This window comes from Babylonia areolata, chromosome 35 (genome assembly GCF_041734735.1).
Source record: "Babylonia areolata isolate BAREFJ2019XMU chromosome 35, ASM4173473v1, whole genome shotgun sequence".
NCBI classification, from domain to species: domain Eukaryota; kingdom Metazoa; phylum Mollusca; class Gastropoda; order Neogastropoda; family Buccinidae; genus Babylonia; species Babylonia areolata.
The window spans coordinates 6,658,079-6,671,531 of record NC_134910.1 but is presented as its reverse complement, the minus strand read 5'-3'; the positions used below and the strand labels follow the sequence as shown (position 1 = coordinate 6,671,531).

General features: G+C 48.9%; 1 protein-coding gene across 3 annotated transcripts in view; it reads right to left on the bottom strand.

Annotated features, from left to right (window-relative positions):
• LOC143278079 (cilia- and flagella-associated protein 337-like) overlaps positions 1-13,453 on the bottom strand; it is a 74,728-nt gene that overhangs the window by 23,737 nt on the left and 37,538 nt on the right. For all 3 annotated transcript variants that reach the window (XM_076583112.1, XM_076583114.1, XM_076583113.1), the window contains exons 14-19: positions 12,428-12,587; positions 8,180-8,358; positions 5,898-6,062; positions 3,976-4,091; positions 2,383-2,455; positions 285-464 (exon numbers count right to left, since the gene is read on the bottom strand). In XM_076583112.1, coding sequence (XP_076439227.1) covers positions 285-464; positions 2,383-2,455; positions 3,976-4,091; positions 5,898-6,062; positions 8,180-8,358; positions 12,428-12,587 — 873 coding nt within the window. The remainder of the gene's footprint in view (positions 1-284; positions 465-2,382; positions 2,456-3,975; positions 4,092-5,897; positions 6,063-8,179; positions 8,359-12,427; positions 12,588-13,453) is intronic.

Below are 13,453 nucleotides of genomic sequence, written 5' to 3'. Positions count from 1 at the left end.
AACACTCACAAACATCCGCAAAACACACACACACAGACACACACACACACACATGGACACACACACACACACACACAAACACACACACACACACGCACGCACACACACACACACACACACACACAAACAAACACACACACACACACACACACAGACACACACACACACAAACACGCACACACACATGAACACACACACACACACACACACACACAAACCACCCCCCGGCCCCCACCCACACCCTCACCCACACCGCACACCAATCTCATCACACCAAGTCACACCTCTTTGGACGTCATGAAGGTCCGACCTCGAGACTTGAGGCCTCGCCGTGAACGCTGGGCCAGGTGGCGCGAGGCGTGCTCCGAGTTGGTGTTCCAGATGACGATCTCCCCGTCGTAGGACCCGCTGGCCAGGGTGTTGGGGCCCATGAAGTCGAGGCACAGGATGTCCTCCGCGTGCTCCTGTTTGTGTTATTTGTGTTTGTATTTGTTTCGACTGATTGGTGCCTATCTGTTATGCATGTGTGGGGGTGTGTATGTGTGAATGTGTATGTCTTCATGTTTTACATTTATTTGCTTATTTATCATCATTGTTGTCTTATTTATTTATCTATTAAAATTTTATTATTATTATTATTACTACTACCTTTTTTATATTATAATTATTATTTATTTATTTATTTATGTAAGCTTATCTATTATTTATTCACCTTTTTTCTCTTTCTTTTTTTTTTTCTCAAGGCCTGACTAAGCGTGTTGGGTTACGCTGCTGGTCAGGCATCTGCTCGGCAGATGTGGTGTAGCGTATATGGATTTGTCTGAACGCAGTGACGCCTCCTTGAGCTACTGATACTGAAACTGAAATTGACTGACTGATTGACTGATATGGATACTTATTGTTCTCACTTCCCTTCTTCTCTTCTTCTGGTCTGCACATATGTTGACCTGGGAGATCGTAAAAATCTCCACCCTTTACCCACCAGGCGCCGTCACCGTGATTCGAACCCAGGACCCTCAGATTGACAGTCCAACGCTTTAACCACTCGGCTACTGCGCCCGTCGTTCTCACTTCCCATTCACACGCACTGACACAGACGCTCACTCACACACACACAAGTCAATGCGCACATACGTAGACCACATGTTTACCATAAGAATAACAATAATAATACATTTACTTGTTTTGTGCCGAATCAGATGATTTTGCTCTAAGTATTCCACAATTACACCCACTTAATTTGCCTGAAGAAGAGCATGAGGTTTGATATGTTGCCTCTTGTATGTCATGTGAGTCGACTTTTACCAAGATTCTTTTAGTCTACCTTTTACAATTACAGTAGTTCAAATTAAAAAAAAAAAAAAAAAAAAAAAAAAATATATATATATATATATATATATATATGCGATGCGATGCGATGCGATGCGATGGCTGGTTCTTCACTTGCAAAGATCAGTGGGAAGTTCCCGCCAGGGATGGGCGGCATGCCTTTTGATGACTAATTAGTCCAGTCCGCGATCCGCAGAGTGTGTGGCACTGTGGGCAGGTGTAGACCTGGCCTGCCTTGCTGGGCTGCAGACCTGGGTCTTTCCTTCTCCTTCTTTTCTCCTGGATGTTCAGTCGTCTGGTTTCCTCAAAGTGTTGGGGTTCCCCTGAGTGTTGAGGATCTCCAGCTACCTCTACTATCTGATGCTGACTGCTCCCATGTCTTGGGGTTGATGTCCGCTTGGTATAGTTGCTTCTTCAGTTGGTCCTTGAATCTTTTCTGTGGTGCGCCTGTATTGCGCTTGCCTTGGACCAACTCCCCACAGAATACACACACACATATATATATATATATACTCATATAGATAGATGGATAGATAGACAGATATCCATCAAAAACATGGAGGCTGGTCCCACTACGGAAGCAAAACCTGACGAATTATGGCAAGACATTTGCACCAAAAGAACACACACAGCACTGCGCACAGTTTCAACACAAATAATAATAATAATAATAATAATTATAATGGTACTTATATAGCGCTGAATCTTGTGCATAGACAAATCTAAGCGCTTTCGCACCAGTCATTCTCACGCACGCATAACTCTAAAACTGGAGAAACTAAAGACAAGGAAGAGGCAGGGAAGGGAGGCTATTTTGGGAAGAGGTGGGTTTTAAGGCCAGACTTGAAAGAGCTGACTACCCCCGAAAGCAGAGTATGGCTGCCTACATGGCGGGGTAAAAACGGTCATACACATAAAAAGCCCACTCGTGTATATACGAGTGAACGCGGGAGTTGAAGCCCACGAACGCAGAAGAAGAAGAAAAAGAAGAAGAAAGAGCTGAGTGTGGAGACTTGACGAAGCGAAGGACATGACAGGAGAAAGTGCTATCACCTGTCCTCCCTTCCAGTCAGCCGGCTGCACGTGGTACTCTCTCAGAGCGCTGTTCCGGAACACTGCAATGTACCTGCAACACGCCACTTACTTTCAGTTTCAGTTTCTCAAAGGCGGGTGGGGGGGGGCGCCACCGCATTCAGACAAATCCATATACGCTACACCACAGACGCCTGACCAGACGGGCGCAATAGCCGAGTGGTTAAAGTGTTGGACTGTCAATCTGAGGGTCCCGGGTTCGAATCACGGTGACGGCGCCTGGTGGGTAAAGGGTGGAGATTTTTACAATCTCCCAGGTCAACATATGTGCAGACCTGCTAGTGCCTGAACCCCCTTCGTGTGTATACGCAAGCAGAAGATCAAATACGCACGTTAAAGATCCTGTAATCCATGTCGGCGTTCGGTGGGTTTATGGAAACAAGAACATACCCAGCATGCACACCCCCGAAAACGGAGTATGGCTGCCTACATGGCGGGGTAAAAATTGTCATTCACGTAAAAGCCCACTCGTGTGCATACGAGTGAATGCAGAAGAAGAAGAAGGAAGACACCTGACCAGCAGCTGAACACAACGCGTTTAGTCAGGCCTGGAGTGCAAGCCTATGTGTTTGTGTACCGATCAGAGTGGATTTCTTTTTACACAATTCTGCCAGACGTCAACACTTTTGTTGCCATGGGTTCTTTTTCAGTGCACCACGTGCGTGCTGCGCACTGGGACCTTGGTTTATTGTCTCCTCGGAATGACTAGACGCTCAGTTTGATTTTCCAGTGTGTGTGTGTGTGTGTGTATGTGTGCGATGTGATGTGTGTGTCTATGTGTGCGATGTGTGTCTATGTGTGTGATGTGATGTGCGTGTCAATGTGTGTGATGTGTGTCTATGTGCAGTGTGATGTATGTGTCTATATGTGTGTGAGTGGTGTGTGTGTCTATGAGTGCGATGTGTGTCTATGTGTGTGATGTGTACCTATGTGCAGTGTGATGTATGTGTCTATGTGTGTGTCCTTGTGTGTGTCCATGTGTGTGTCCATGTGTGCGATGTGTGTGTCAATGTGTGCGATGTGTGTCCATGTGTGTGATGTGTGTGTCTGTGCGATGTGTGTGTCCATGTGTGTGATGTGTGTGTCAATGTGTGTGATGTGTGTGTCCATATGTGCGGTGTGTGTGTCCATGTGTGTGATGTGTGTGTGTGTGTGTATCAATGTGTGCGATGTGTGTCCATGTGTGTGTCAACGTGTGCGATGTGTGTCCATGTGTGTGATGTGTGTGTGTCAATGTGTGCGATGTGTGTCCATGTGTGCGATGTGTGTGTCAATGTGTGCGATGTGTGTCCATGTGCGTGATGTGTGTGTGTGTGTGTGTGTGTGTGTGTGTGTGTGTGTCAATGTGTGCGATGTGTGTCCATGTGTGCGATGTGTGAGTCAATGTGTGCAATGTGTGTCAATGTGTACGATATGTGTGTGTCCCTGTGTGATGTTTGTGTCAATGTGTGTGTCCATGTGTGATGTGTGTGTCAATGTGTGCGATGTGTGTGTCCCTGTGTGTGATGTGTGTGTCCCTGTGTGTGATGCCCTCTCCGTGCCAGCTGTACCCACTTGGCCCAGCCCACCACCACGATGCTGCGCTTGAGGACCAGGATCTGACCGATGTCCGCCGGCTGACCCCCGGAGCACTCCAGTGAGTGGTAGCAGTGACCGTTGAAGTCCCACACCTGTCCACACAGGTAACAAACACCACACGCATTGCACCTGCACTCACACTCACAGGTGACTAACAGTGCAGCGACCGTTGAAGTCCCACACCTGTCCACACAGGTAAACACCACACGCAGGTGACTAACAGTGCAGCGACCGTTGAAGTCCCACACCTGTCCACACAGGTAACAAACACCACACGCATTGCACCTGCACTCACACTCACAGGTGACTAACAGTGACCGTTGAAGTCCCACACCTGTCCACACAGGTAACAAACACCACACGCATTGCACCTGCACTCAACACTCACACGTGACTAACGGTGACTGTTGAAGTCCCACACCCGTCCACACAGGTAAACACCACATGCATTGCACCTGCACTCAACACTCACACGTGACTAACGGTGACTGTTGAAGTCCCACACCCGTCCACACAGGTAAACACCACACGCATTGCACCTGTACTCACACTCACAGGTGACTAACGGTGACTGTTGAAGTCCCACACCCGTCCACACAGGTAAACACCACACGCATTGCACCTGCACTCAACACTCACACGTGGCTAACGGTGACTGTTGAAGTCCCACACCCGTCCACACAGGTAACACCACACGCATTGCACCTGCACTCACACTCACACGTGACTAACAGTGCAGTGACTGTCGAAGTCCCACATCTGTCCACACAGGTAACACCACACGCATTGCACCTGCACTCACACTCACAGGTGACTAACAGTGACCGTTGAAGTCCCACACCTGTCCACACAGGTAAACACCACATGCATTGCACCTGTACTCACACTCACACGTGACTAGCAGTGCAGTGACTGTTGAAGTCCCACACCTGTCCACACAGGTAAACACCACACACATTGCACCTGCACTCACACTCACACGTGACTAACAGTGACCGTTGAAGTCCAACACCTGTCCACACAGGTAACACCAAACGCATTGCACCTGTACTCACACTCACACGTAACTAACAGTGACTGTTGAAGTCCAACACCTGTCCACACAGGTAACACCAAACGCACTGCACCTGCACTCACACTCACACACACAGATTCTTGCTTGTGTGAACACTCACTCACACACACATATGCACACGCACATATATATACACACACACACACACTACAATTAGACATAAACACGCTCACACATATACATAATGCAAAAACAAGACATAAACACACACACATGAACACACACCACACACACACACACATCAGACATAAATGCACATACAAACACATACAAACACTACATCCACATGCATACACACACACATTCACATAAACACACCACACACTTAAACATAATACATTTCACACACACACACACACACACACACACACACACAGGCGCGCGCACACCACATACCGGCACACGCACACACACACACACACCATCCACACAAACCCACACACCATCAATGACCTTGACACGGACACCCCCTGACCTTGACTGACTGTTCACAAATCCCGACATGCCTAAACTCCTGACCTTCAACCCAACACCCTTACCAGTCACTGACGCAGACAGTCCTATCCAACATCGCAGATTCTTGACCAACCTTGATGTAAATGACTCTTTACCTATGTGGAAACGTGATCCTTGAGTGACCTTGGCACAGACGACTCCTGACCCACACAAGTGACCTGACCGACCTTGAAACATATGAACCCTGTGTCTCACACCAATGACTGACCTTGCTGCAGACAACCCCTCACCCATGTGGACACAAATGACCTCTGACAGGCCTGGACACAAATGACCCCCTGACCCCCACCAACGACCTGTGACCGACCTTGACGGTGCCGTCAGTGCTGCCGGTGTAGAGGCGGGTCTGACTGGCGTCCTGGGTCAGACAGGTCACCTCCGAGTTGCCGTGCACCTGGTTGAACTGCTTGACCTTCTGACCCGAGTCCACCATCCACATCACCAGCGTGCCGGCCTGGCACACGCTCACCACCTGTCACAGGTAACTGTCCTCGTCAGTGTCGTCAGTTATTGTTGTTTGCAGGTATTTTCTTGAGTCTTTCTTCTTCTGTGTGTGTGGGGGGGTCCATCACCTGTCACAGGTAACTGTCCTCGTCAGTGTCGTCAGTTATTGTTGTTTGCAGGTATTTTCTTGAGTCTTTCTTCTTCTGTGTGTGTGGGGGGGTTCATTACCTGTCACAGGTAACTGTCCTCGTCAGTGTCGTCAGTTATTGTTGTTTGCAGGTATTTTCTTGAGTCTTTCTTCTTCTGTGTGTGTGGGGGGGTTCATTACCTGTCACAGGTAACTGTCCTCGTCAGTGTCGTCAGTTATTGTTTGCAGGTATTTTCTTGTGTCTTTCTTATTCTGTGTGTGTGTGGGGGGGGGGGGGTCCATCACCTGTCACAGGTAACTGTCCTCGTCAGTGTCGTCAGTTATTGTTTGCAGGTATTTTCTTGAGTCTTTCTTCTTCTGTGTGTGTGTGGGGGGGGTTCATCACCTGTCACAGGTAACTGTCCTCGTCAGTGTCGTCAGTTATTGTTGTTTGCAGGTATTTTCTTGAGTCTTTCTTCTTCTGTGTGTGTGGGGGGGTTCATTACCTGTCACAGGTAACTGTCCTCGTCAGTGTCATCAGTTATTGTTGTTTGCAGGTATTTTCTTGAGTCTTTCTTCTTCTGTGTGTGTGGGGGGGTTCATTACCTGTCACAGGTAACTGTCCTCGTCAGTGTCGTCAGTTATTGTTTGCAGGTATTTTCTTGTGTCTTTCTTATTCTGTGTGTGTGTGGGGGGGGGGGGTCCATCACCTGTCACAGGTAACTGTCCTCGTCAGTGTCGTCAGTTATTGTTGTTTGCAGGTATTTTCTTGAGTCTTTCTTCTTCTGTGTGTGTGTGGGGGGGGTTCATCACCTGTCACAGGTAACTGTCCTCGTCAGTGTCGTCAGTTATTGTTGTTTGCAGGTATTTTCTTGTGTCTTTCTTCTTCTGTGTGTGTGTGGGGTCCATCACCTGTCACAGGTAACTGTCCTCGTCAGTGTCGTCAGTTATTGTTCTTTGCAGGTATTTTCTTGTGTCTTTCTTCTTCTGTGTGTGTGGGGGGGTTCATCACCTGTCACAGGTAACTGTCCTCGTCAGTGTCATCAGTTATTGTTGTTTGCAGGTATTTTCTTGTGTCTTTCTTCTTCTGTGTGTGTGGGGGGGTTCATCACCTGTCACAGGTCAGTGTCCTTGTCAGTGTCACCATAATCATGTCACGTATATCGCCAAGACAGTTGATTTGTCTTCTCGCCTGTGACTGATAACTGTATTCCTCACGTTTTGTATTGTCTTTTTTTTTGAGAGGTGAGGTGCGGTGTGATGTGGTGTGGTGTGGTATCATATCATACTGTATCACATATAGAATCCAATCATATTGTATTGCATTGCATTGCATTGCATTGCATTGCATTGCCTTGTGTTGTGTTGTGTTGTGTTGTGTGTTGTGTTGTATGGTGTGGGGTGGTGTGGGGTGGGGTGGTGTGTTGTGTTGTGTTGTGTTGTGTGTTGTGTGTTGTGTTGTGTTGTGTTGCGCTGCACTGCACTGCAAATCTCCAAACCTTGACTACCACCTGATCCTCCACCAACCTGGGTAAAGATGATGTTGTTATGAAGCGAGACCACCACCCAACAACCCAATTAAAAACGATGTAAAGGGAAGCCACCACCACCCTTCTTTCTTTTTTTCTTTTGCATTCGTGGGCTGCGACTCCCACGTTCACTCGTATTATACGGGAGTGGGCTTTTACGTGTATGACCGTTTTTAACCCGCCATGTAGGCAGCCATACTCCGCTTTCAGGGGGTGTGCATGCTGGGTATGTTCTTGTTTCCATAACCCACTGAACGCTGACATGGATGACAGGATCTTTAACGTGCCTATTTGATCTTCTGCTTGCGTACACACACGAAGAGGGTCCAGGCACTAGCAGGTCTGCACATATGTTGACCAGGGAGATCGTAAAAATCTCCACCCTTTACCCACCAGGCGCCCTCACCGTGATTCGAACCCGGGACCCTCAGATTGAAAGTCCAACACTTTAACCACTCAGCTATTTCGCCCGTCGCCACCACCACCAACCTGGTTATAGACGGTGTTGTAAAGGGAGGCCACCACGGGTTTCTCGTGGCTCATGATGCGATCCTTGACCTCGGTCTTCATGTCAAGGACGGTGATCTGGTAGTTGAAGGTGATGAACAGCCGGTTGCGGTCCTGGCCCTGTCGGTCCTTGCCCTCGTCGTAGAACAGCGTGCTGGTCACTGCAACGTCACCCTCACTTTATAACAACGTCACCCTCACTTTACAACAACGTCACCCTCACTTTATAACGTCACGCTCACTTTACAACGTCACCCTCACTTTACAACATCACGCTCACTTTACAACGTCACCCTCACTTTATAACATCACCCTCACTTTACAACAATGTCACCCTCACTTTATAACATCACCCTCACTTTATAACATCACCCTCACTTTACAACAATGTCACCCTCACTTTATAACGTCACCCTCACTTTATAACATCACCCTCACTTGACAACGTCATCCTCACTTTACAACGTCATCCTCACTTTATAACGTCATCCTCACTTTACAACGTCACCCTCACTTTACAACAACGTCACCCTCACTTTATAACGTCACCCTCACTTTATAACATCACCCTCACTTGACAACGTCATCCTCACTTTATAACAACGTCATCCTCACTTTATAACAACGTCACCCTCACTTTATAACAATGTCACCCTCACTTTATAACAACGTCACCCTCACTTTACAACGTCATCCTCACTTTATAACAATGTCACCCTCACTTTATAACAACGTCACCCTCACTTGACAACGTCATCCTCACTTTATAACAATGTCACCCTCACTTTATAACAACGTCACCCTCACTTTACAACGTCATCCTCACTTTATAACAACGTCATCCTCACTTTATAACAACGTCACCCTCACTTTATAACGTCACCCTCACTTTATAACAACATCACCCTCACTTTATAACAACATCACCCTCACTTTATAACGTCACCCTCACTTTATAACAACGTCACCCTCACTTTATAACGTCACCCTCACTTTATAACAACGTCACCCTCACTTTACAACGTCACCCTCATTTTACAACATCACCCTCACTTGACAACGTCACGCTCACTTTACAACGTCACCCTCACTTTATAACATCACCCTCACTTTACAACGTCACCCTCACTTTACAACAACGTCACCCTCACTTTATAACGTCACCCTCACTTTATAACAACATCACCCTCACTTTATAACGTCACCCTCACTTTATAACAACGTCACCCTCACTTTATAACATCACCCTCATTTTACAACATCACCCTCACTTTATAACGTTACCCTCATTTTACAACATCACCCTCACTTTATAACGTTACCCTCATTTTACGTCACCCTCATTATACAACATCACCCTCACTTTACAACAACATCACCATCACCTTACAACAATATCACCCTCACTTTATAACAACATCACCCTCATTTCATAATATTGAGAGAGAGAGAGAGAGGGAGAGAGAGAGAGACAGGGAGAGAGACAGTGAAGGAGAGAGAGAGAGAGACAGGGAGAGAGAGAGATAAGGAGAGAGAGAAGGAGAGAGGGAGAGAGACAGGAAGAGAGAGAGAGGAGAGAGAGATGGAGAGAGACAGGGAGAGAGAGAGAAGGAGAGAGAGAGAGAGAAGGAGAGGGAGAGAGACAGGGAGGGAGAGAGGAGAGAGAGGGAGAGAGACAGGGAGAGAGAGGAGAGAGAGGGAGACAGGGAGAGAGAGAGAAAGGAGAGAGAGGGAGAGAGACAGGGAGAGAGAGAGAGGAGAGAGGAAAGAGAGGAAGAGAGACAGGGAGAGAGAGAAGGAGAGAGAGGGAGAGAGACAGGGAGAGAGAGAGAGAAGGAGAGAGAGGGAAAGACAGACAGAGGGGGCAGGGCAGGTCAACTTCAAGGCCCTTGGAGAAATAGAGAGAGAGAAGGAGAGACAGACAGACAGACAGATAAACAGACAGACAAACAGACAGAAGGGTCAGGACACATCACCTTAACTCACTCCGGACGATGGAACACTATAGCGTTCCTGACGTAAGGTAGCGTTCTGGACGACGGAACACTACAGCCGTTTCGACAATTAAAAATTTTTTCCACGTTTTCCTCATGGGGGTAGCATAACAACTGCAGCTGCACCGGGCACACACTGAACGTGTCAAGGGTCAAATGGAAAGTTTCTTCATGAGATTCCATAACAACACACTCCACAGCAATCCAGTGAGTTCAGGACCCCACACGACAAGCTAATCTGCATACTTATTGAAAATGGTGTCGCAGGCAAACTAGATCACGACAGTGGCTTTTACCGCTGCTGAAGTCATTGAAATGCTTCAAACTGAAGGCTTCGACATCGACGAGGATGATCAAGATGTTGAATAAAGTATCTGCAGTGAAGAAAGCTACCAACAAATTGGTACTGATACTAATTCAGCTTCTGAGAGCAGTGAAGAGGGACGGGGGGTGGGGTGGGGGGGTATTCACACGACGTGAGGAGAGGGGTCAGTGGGTCAACAACAGCGAGTTTCATTCAGTTACTTTATGTTTTGTTGGGGGGGGTTTTTTGCAATCTTTTTCCTAACCCTAACAAATGGGTCGTCTGTAGGGAAAAGCAAGGGAGAGAACTATTCGTCCAGAGTGAGTTACGGTCCCTTGGGGAGAAAGAGAGAGTTAGACAGACAGACAGACAGAGGGGGCATGACACATCACCTTCAGGGCCCTTGGGGAGAGAGAGAGAGTTAGACAGACAGACAGACAGACAGACAGAGGGGGCAGGACGCATCACCTTCAGGGCCCTTGGGGAGAGAGAGAGAGTTAGACAGACAGACAGACAGACAGACAGAGGGGGCAGGACACATCACCTTCAGGGCCCTTGGGGAGAGAGAGAGAGTTAGACAGACAGACAGACAGAGGGGGCAGGACACATCACCTTCAGGGCCCCTGGGGAGAGAGAGAGAGTTAGACAGACAGACAGAGGGGGCAGGACACATCACCTTCAGGGCCCTTGGGGAGAGAGAGAGAGTTAGACAGACAGACAGACAGACAGACAGAGGGGGCAGGACGCATCACCTTCAGGGCCCTTGGGGAGAGAGAGAGAGTTAGACAGACAGACAGACAGACAGACAGAGGGGGCAGGACGCATCACCTTCAGGGCCCTTGGGGAGAGAGAGAGAGTTAGACAGACAGACAGACAGACAGACAGAGGGGGCAGGACACATCACCTTCAGGGCCCTTGGGGAGAGAGAGAGAGTTAGACAGACAGACAGACAGACAGACAGAGGGGGCAGGACACATCACCTTCAGGGCCCTTGGGGAGAGAGAGAGAGTTAGACAGACAGACAGACAGACAGACAGAGGGGGCAGGACGCATCACCTTCAGGGCCCTTGGGGAGAGAGAGAGTTAGACAGACAGACAGACAGACAGACAGAGGGGGCAGGACACATCACCTTCAGGGCCCTTGGGGAGAGAGAGAGTTAGACAGACAGACAGACAGACAGACAGAGGGGGCAGGACGCATCACCTTCAGGGCCCTTGGGGAGAGAGAGAGAGTTAGACAGACAGACAGACAGAGGGGGCAAGACACATCACCTTCAGGGCCCTTGGGGAGAGAGAGAGAGTTAGACAGACAGACAGACAGACAGACAGACAGACAGAGGGGGCAGGACGCATCACCTTCAGGGCCCTTGGGGAGAGAGAGAGAGTTAGACAGACAGACAGACAGACAGACAGAGGGGGCAGGACGCATCACCTTCAGGGCCCCTGGGGAGAGAGAGAGAGTTAGACAGACAGACAGAGGGGGCAGGACACATCACCTTCAGGGCCCCTGGGGAGAGAGAGAGAGTTAGACAGACAGACAGAGGGGGCAGGACACATCACCTTCAGGGCCCCTGGGGAGAGAGAGAGAGTTAGACAGACAGACAGACAGACAGACAGACAGACAGAGGGGGCAGGACGCATCACCTTCAGGGCCCTTGGGGAGAGAGAGAGAGTTAGACAGACAGACAGACAGACAGACAGAGGGGGCAGGACACATCACCTTCAGGGCCCTTGGGGAGAGAGAGAGAGTTAGACAGACAGACAGACAGACAGACAGAGGGGGCAGGACGCATCACCTTCAGGGCCCTTGGGGAGAGAGAGAGAGTTAGACAGACAGACAGACAGAGGGGGCAGGACACATCACCTTCAGGGCCCCTGGGGAGAGAGAGAGAGTTAGACAGACAGACAGACAGAGGGGGCAGGACACATCACCTTCAGGGCCCTTGGGGAACATGCCGGCCAGGCGCTGAATGCAGACCTGAAGCTGCACGTCCCAGATCCTCAGCACCTTGTCCTTGGAGAAGCTGATCAGCTGGCCCCGGTTCTTGATGAACTGCACCTCGATCACGCTGGTCATGTGTCCCCGTAACACCTGTAACCAACAGTTCTGAAGGTCATGCGACCCCGTAACACCTGTAACCAACAGTTCTGAAGGTCATGTGACCCCGTAACACCTGTAACCAACAGTTCTGAGGGTCATGTGACCCCATAACACCTGTAACCAACAGTTCTTGATGAACTGCACCTCGACCATGCAGGTCATGTTGCCCCATAACACATGTAATCAACAGTACTGCTATATGTGTTTAACTCTTTCACGGCCAAGTTTCAGTACGAAAAACACTTCCGAGAGCCGAATGTTTTAGAAACGATGCTCTCAGTCAAAGGCTTTGGTTCACGTCAAAACAACACAACGGATTGGTTCACTTCAAACTCGGTCAGGGGTCAAAGGTCAGTCATCATTCTATTGGTAGGAAACTGGCAGCAGCTGTTGAGCATTGTTACAATGTGAAAAATGGTCTGATCAACACGGCCCCTCAGTGTCGACAAATGCTGCATATGGCGGTGCACTGTCTAGTCAACTTAAGTCGCCCATGGCAGTGCAATGTCTAGTCAACTAAAGTCACCCATGGCGGTGCACTGTCTAGTCAGCTAAAGTCGCCCATGGCGGTGCACTGTCTAGTCAACTAAAGTCGCCCATGGCGGTGCACTGTCGGTGCACTGTCTAGTCAACTAAAGTCGCCCATGGCGGTGCACTGTCTAGTCAACTAAAGTCGCCCATGGTGGTGCAATGTCAAGTCAACTAAAGTCGCCCACGGTGGTGCACTGTCTAGTCAACTAAAGTCGCCCATGGCGGTGGCGGTGCAATGTCTAGTCAACTAAAGTCGCCCATGGCGGTGCACTGTCTAGTCAGCTAAAGTGCACCGCCAGCTAAAGTCGCCCATGGCGGTGCACTGT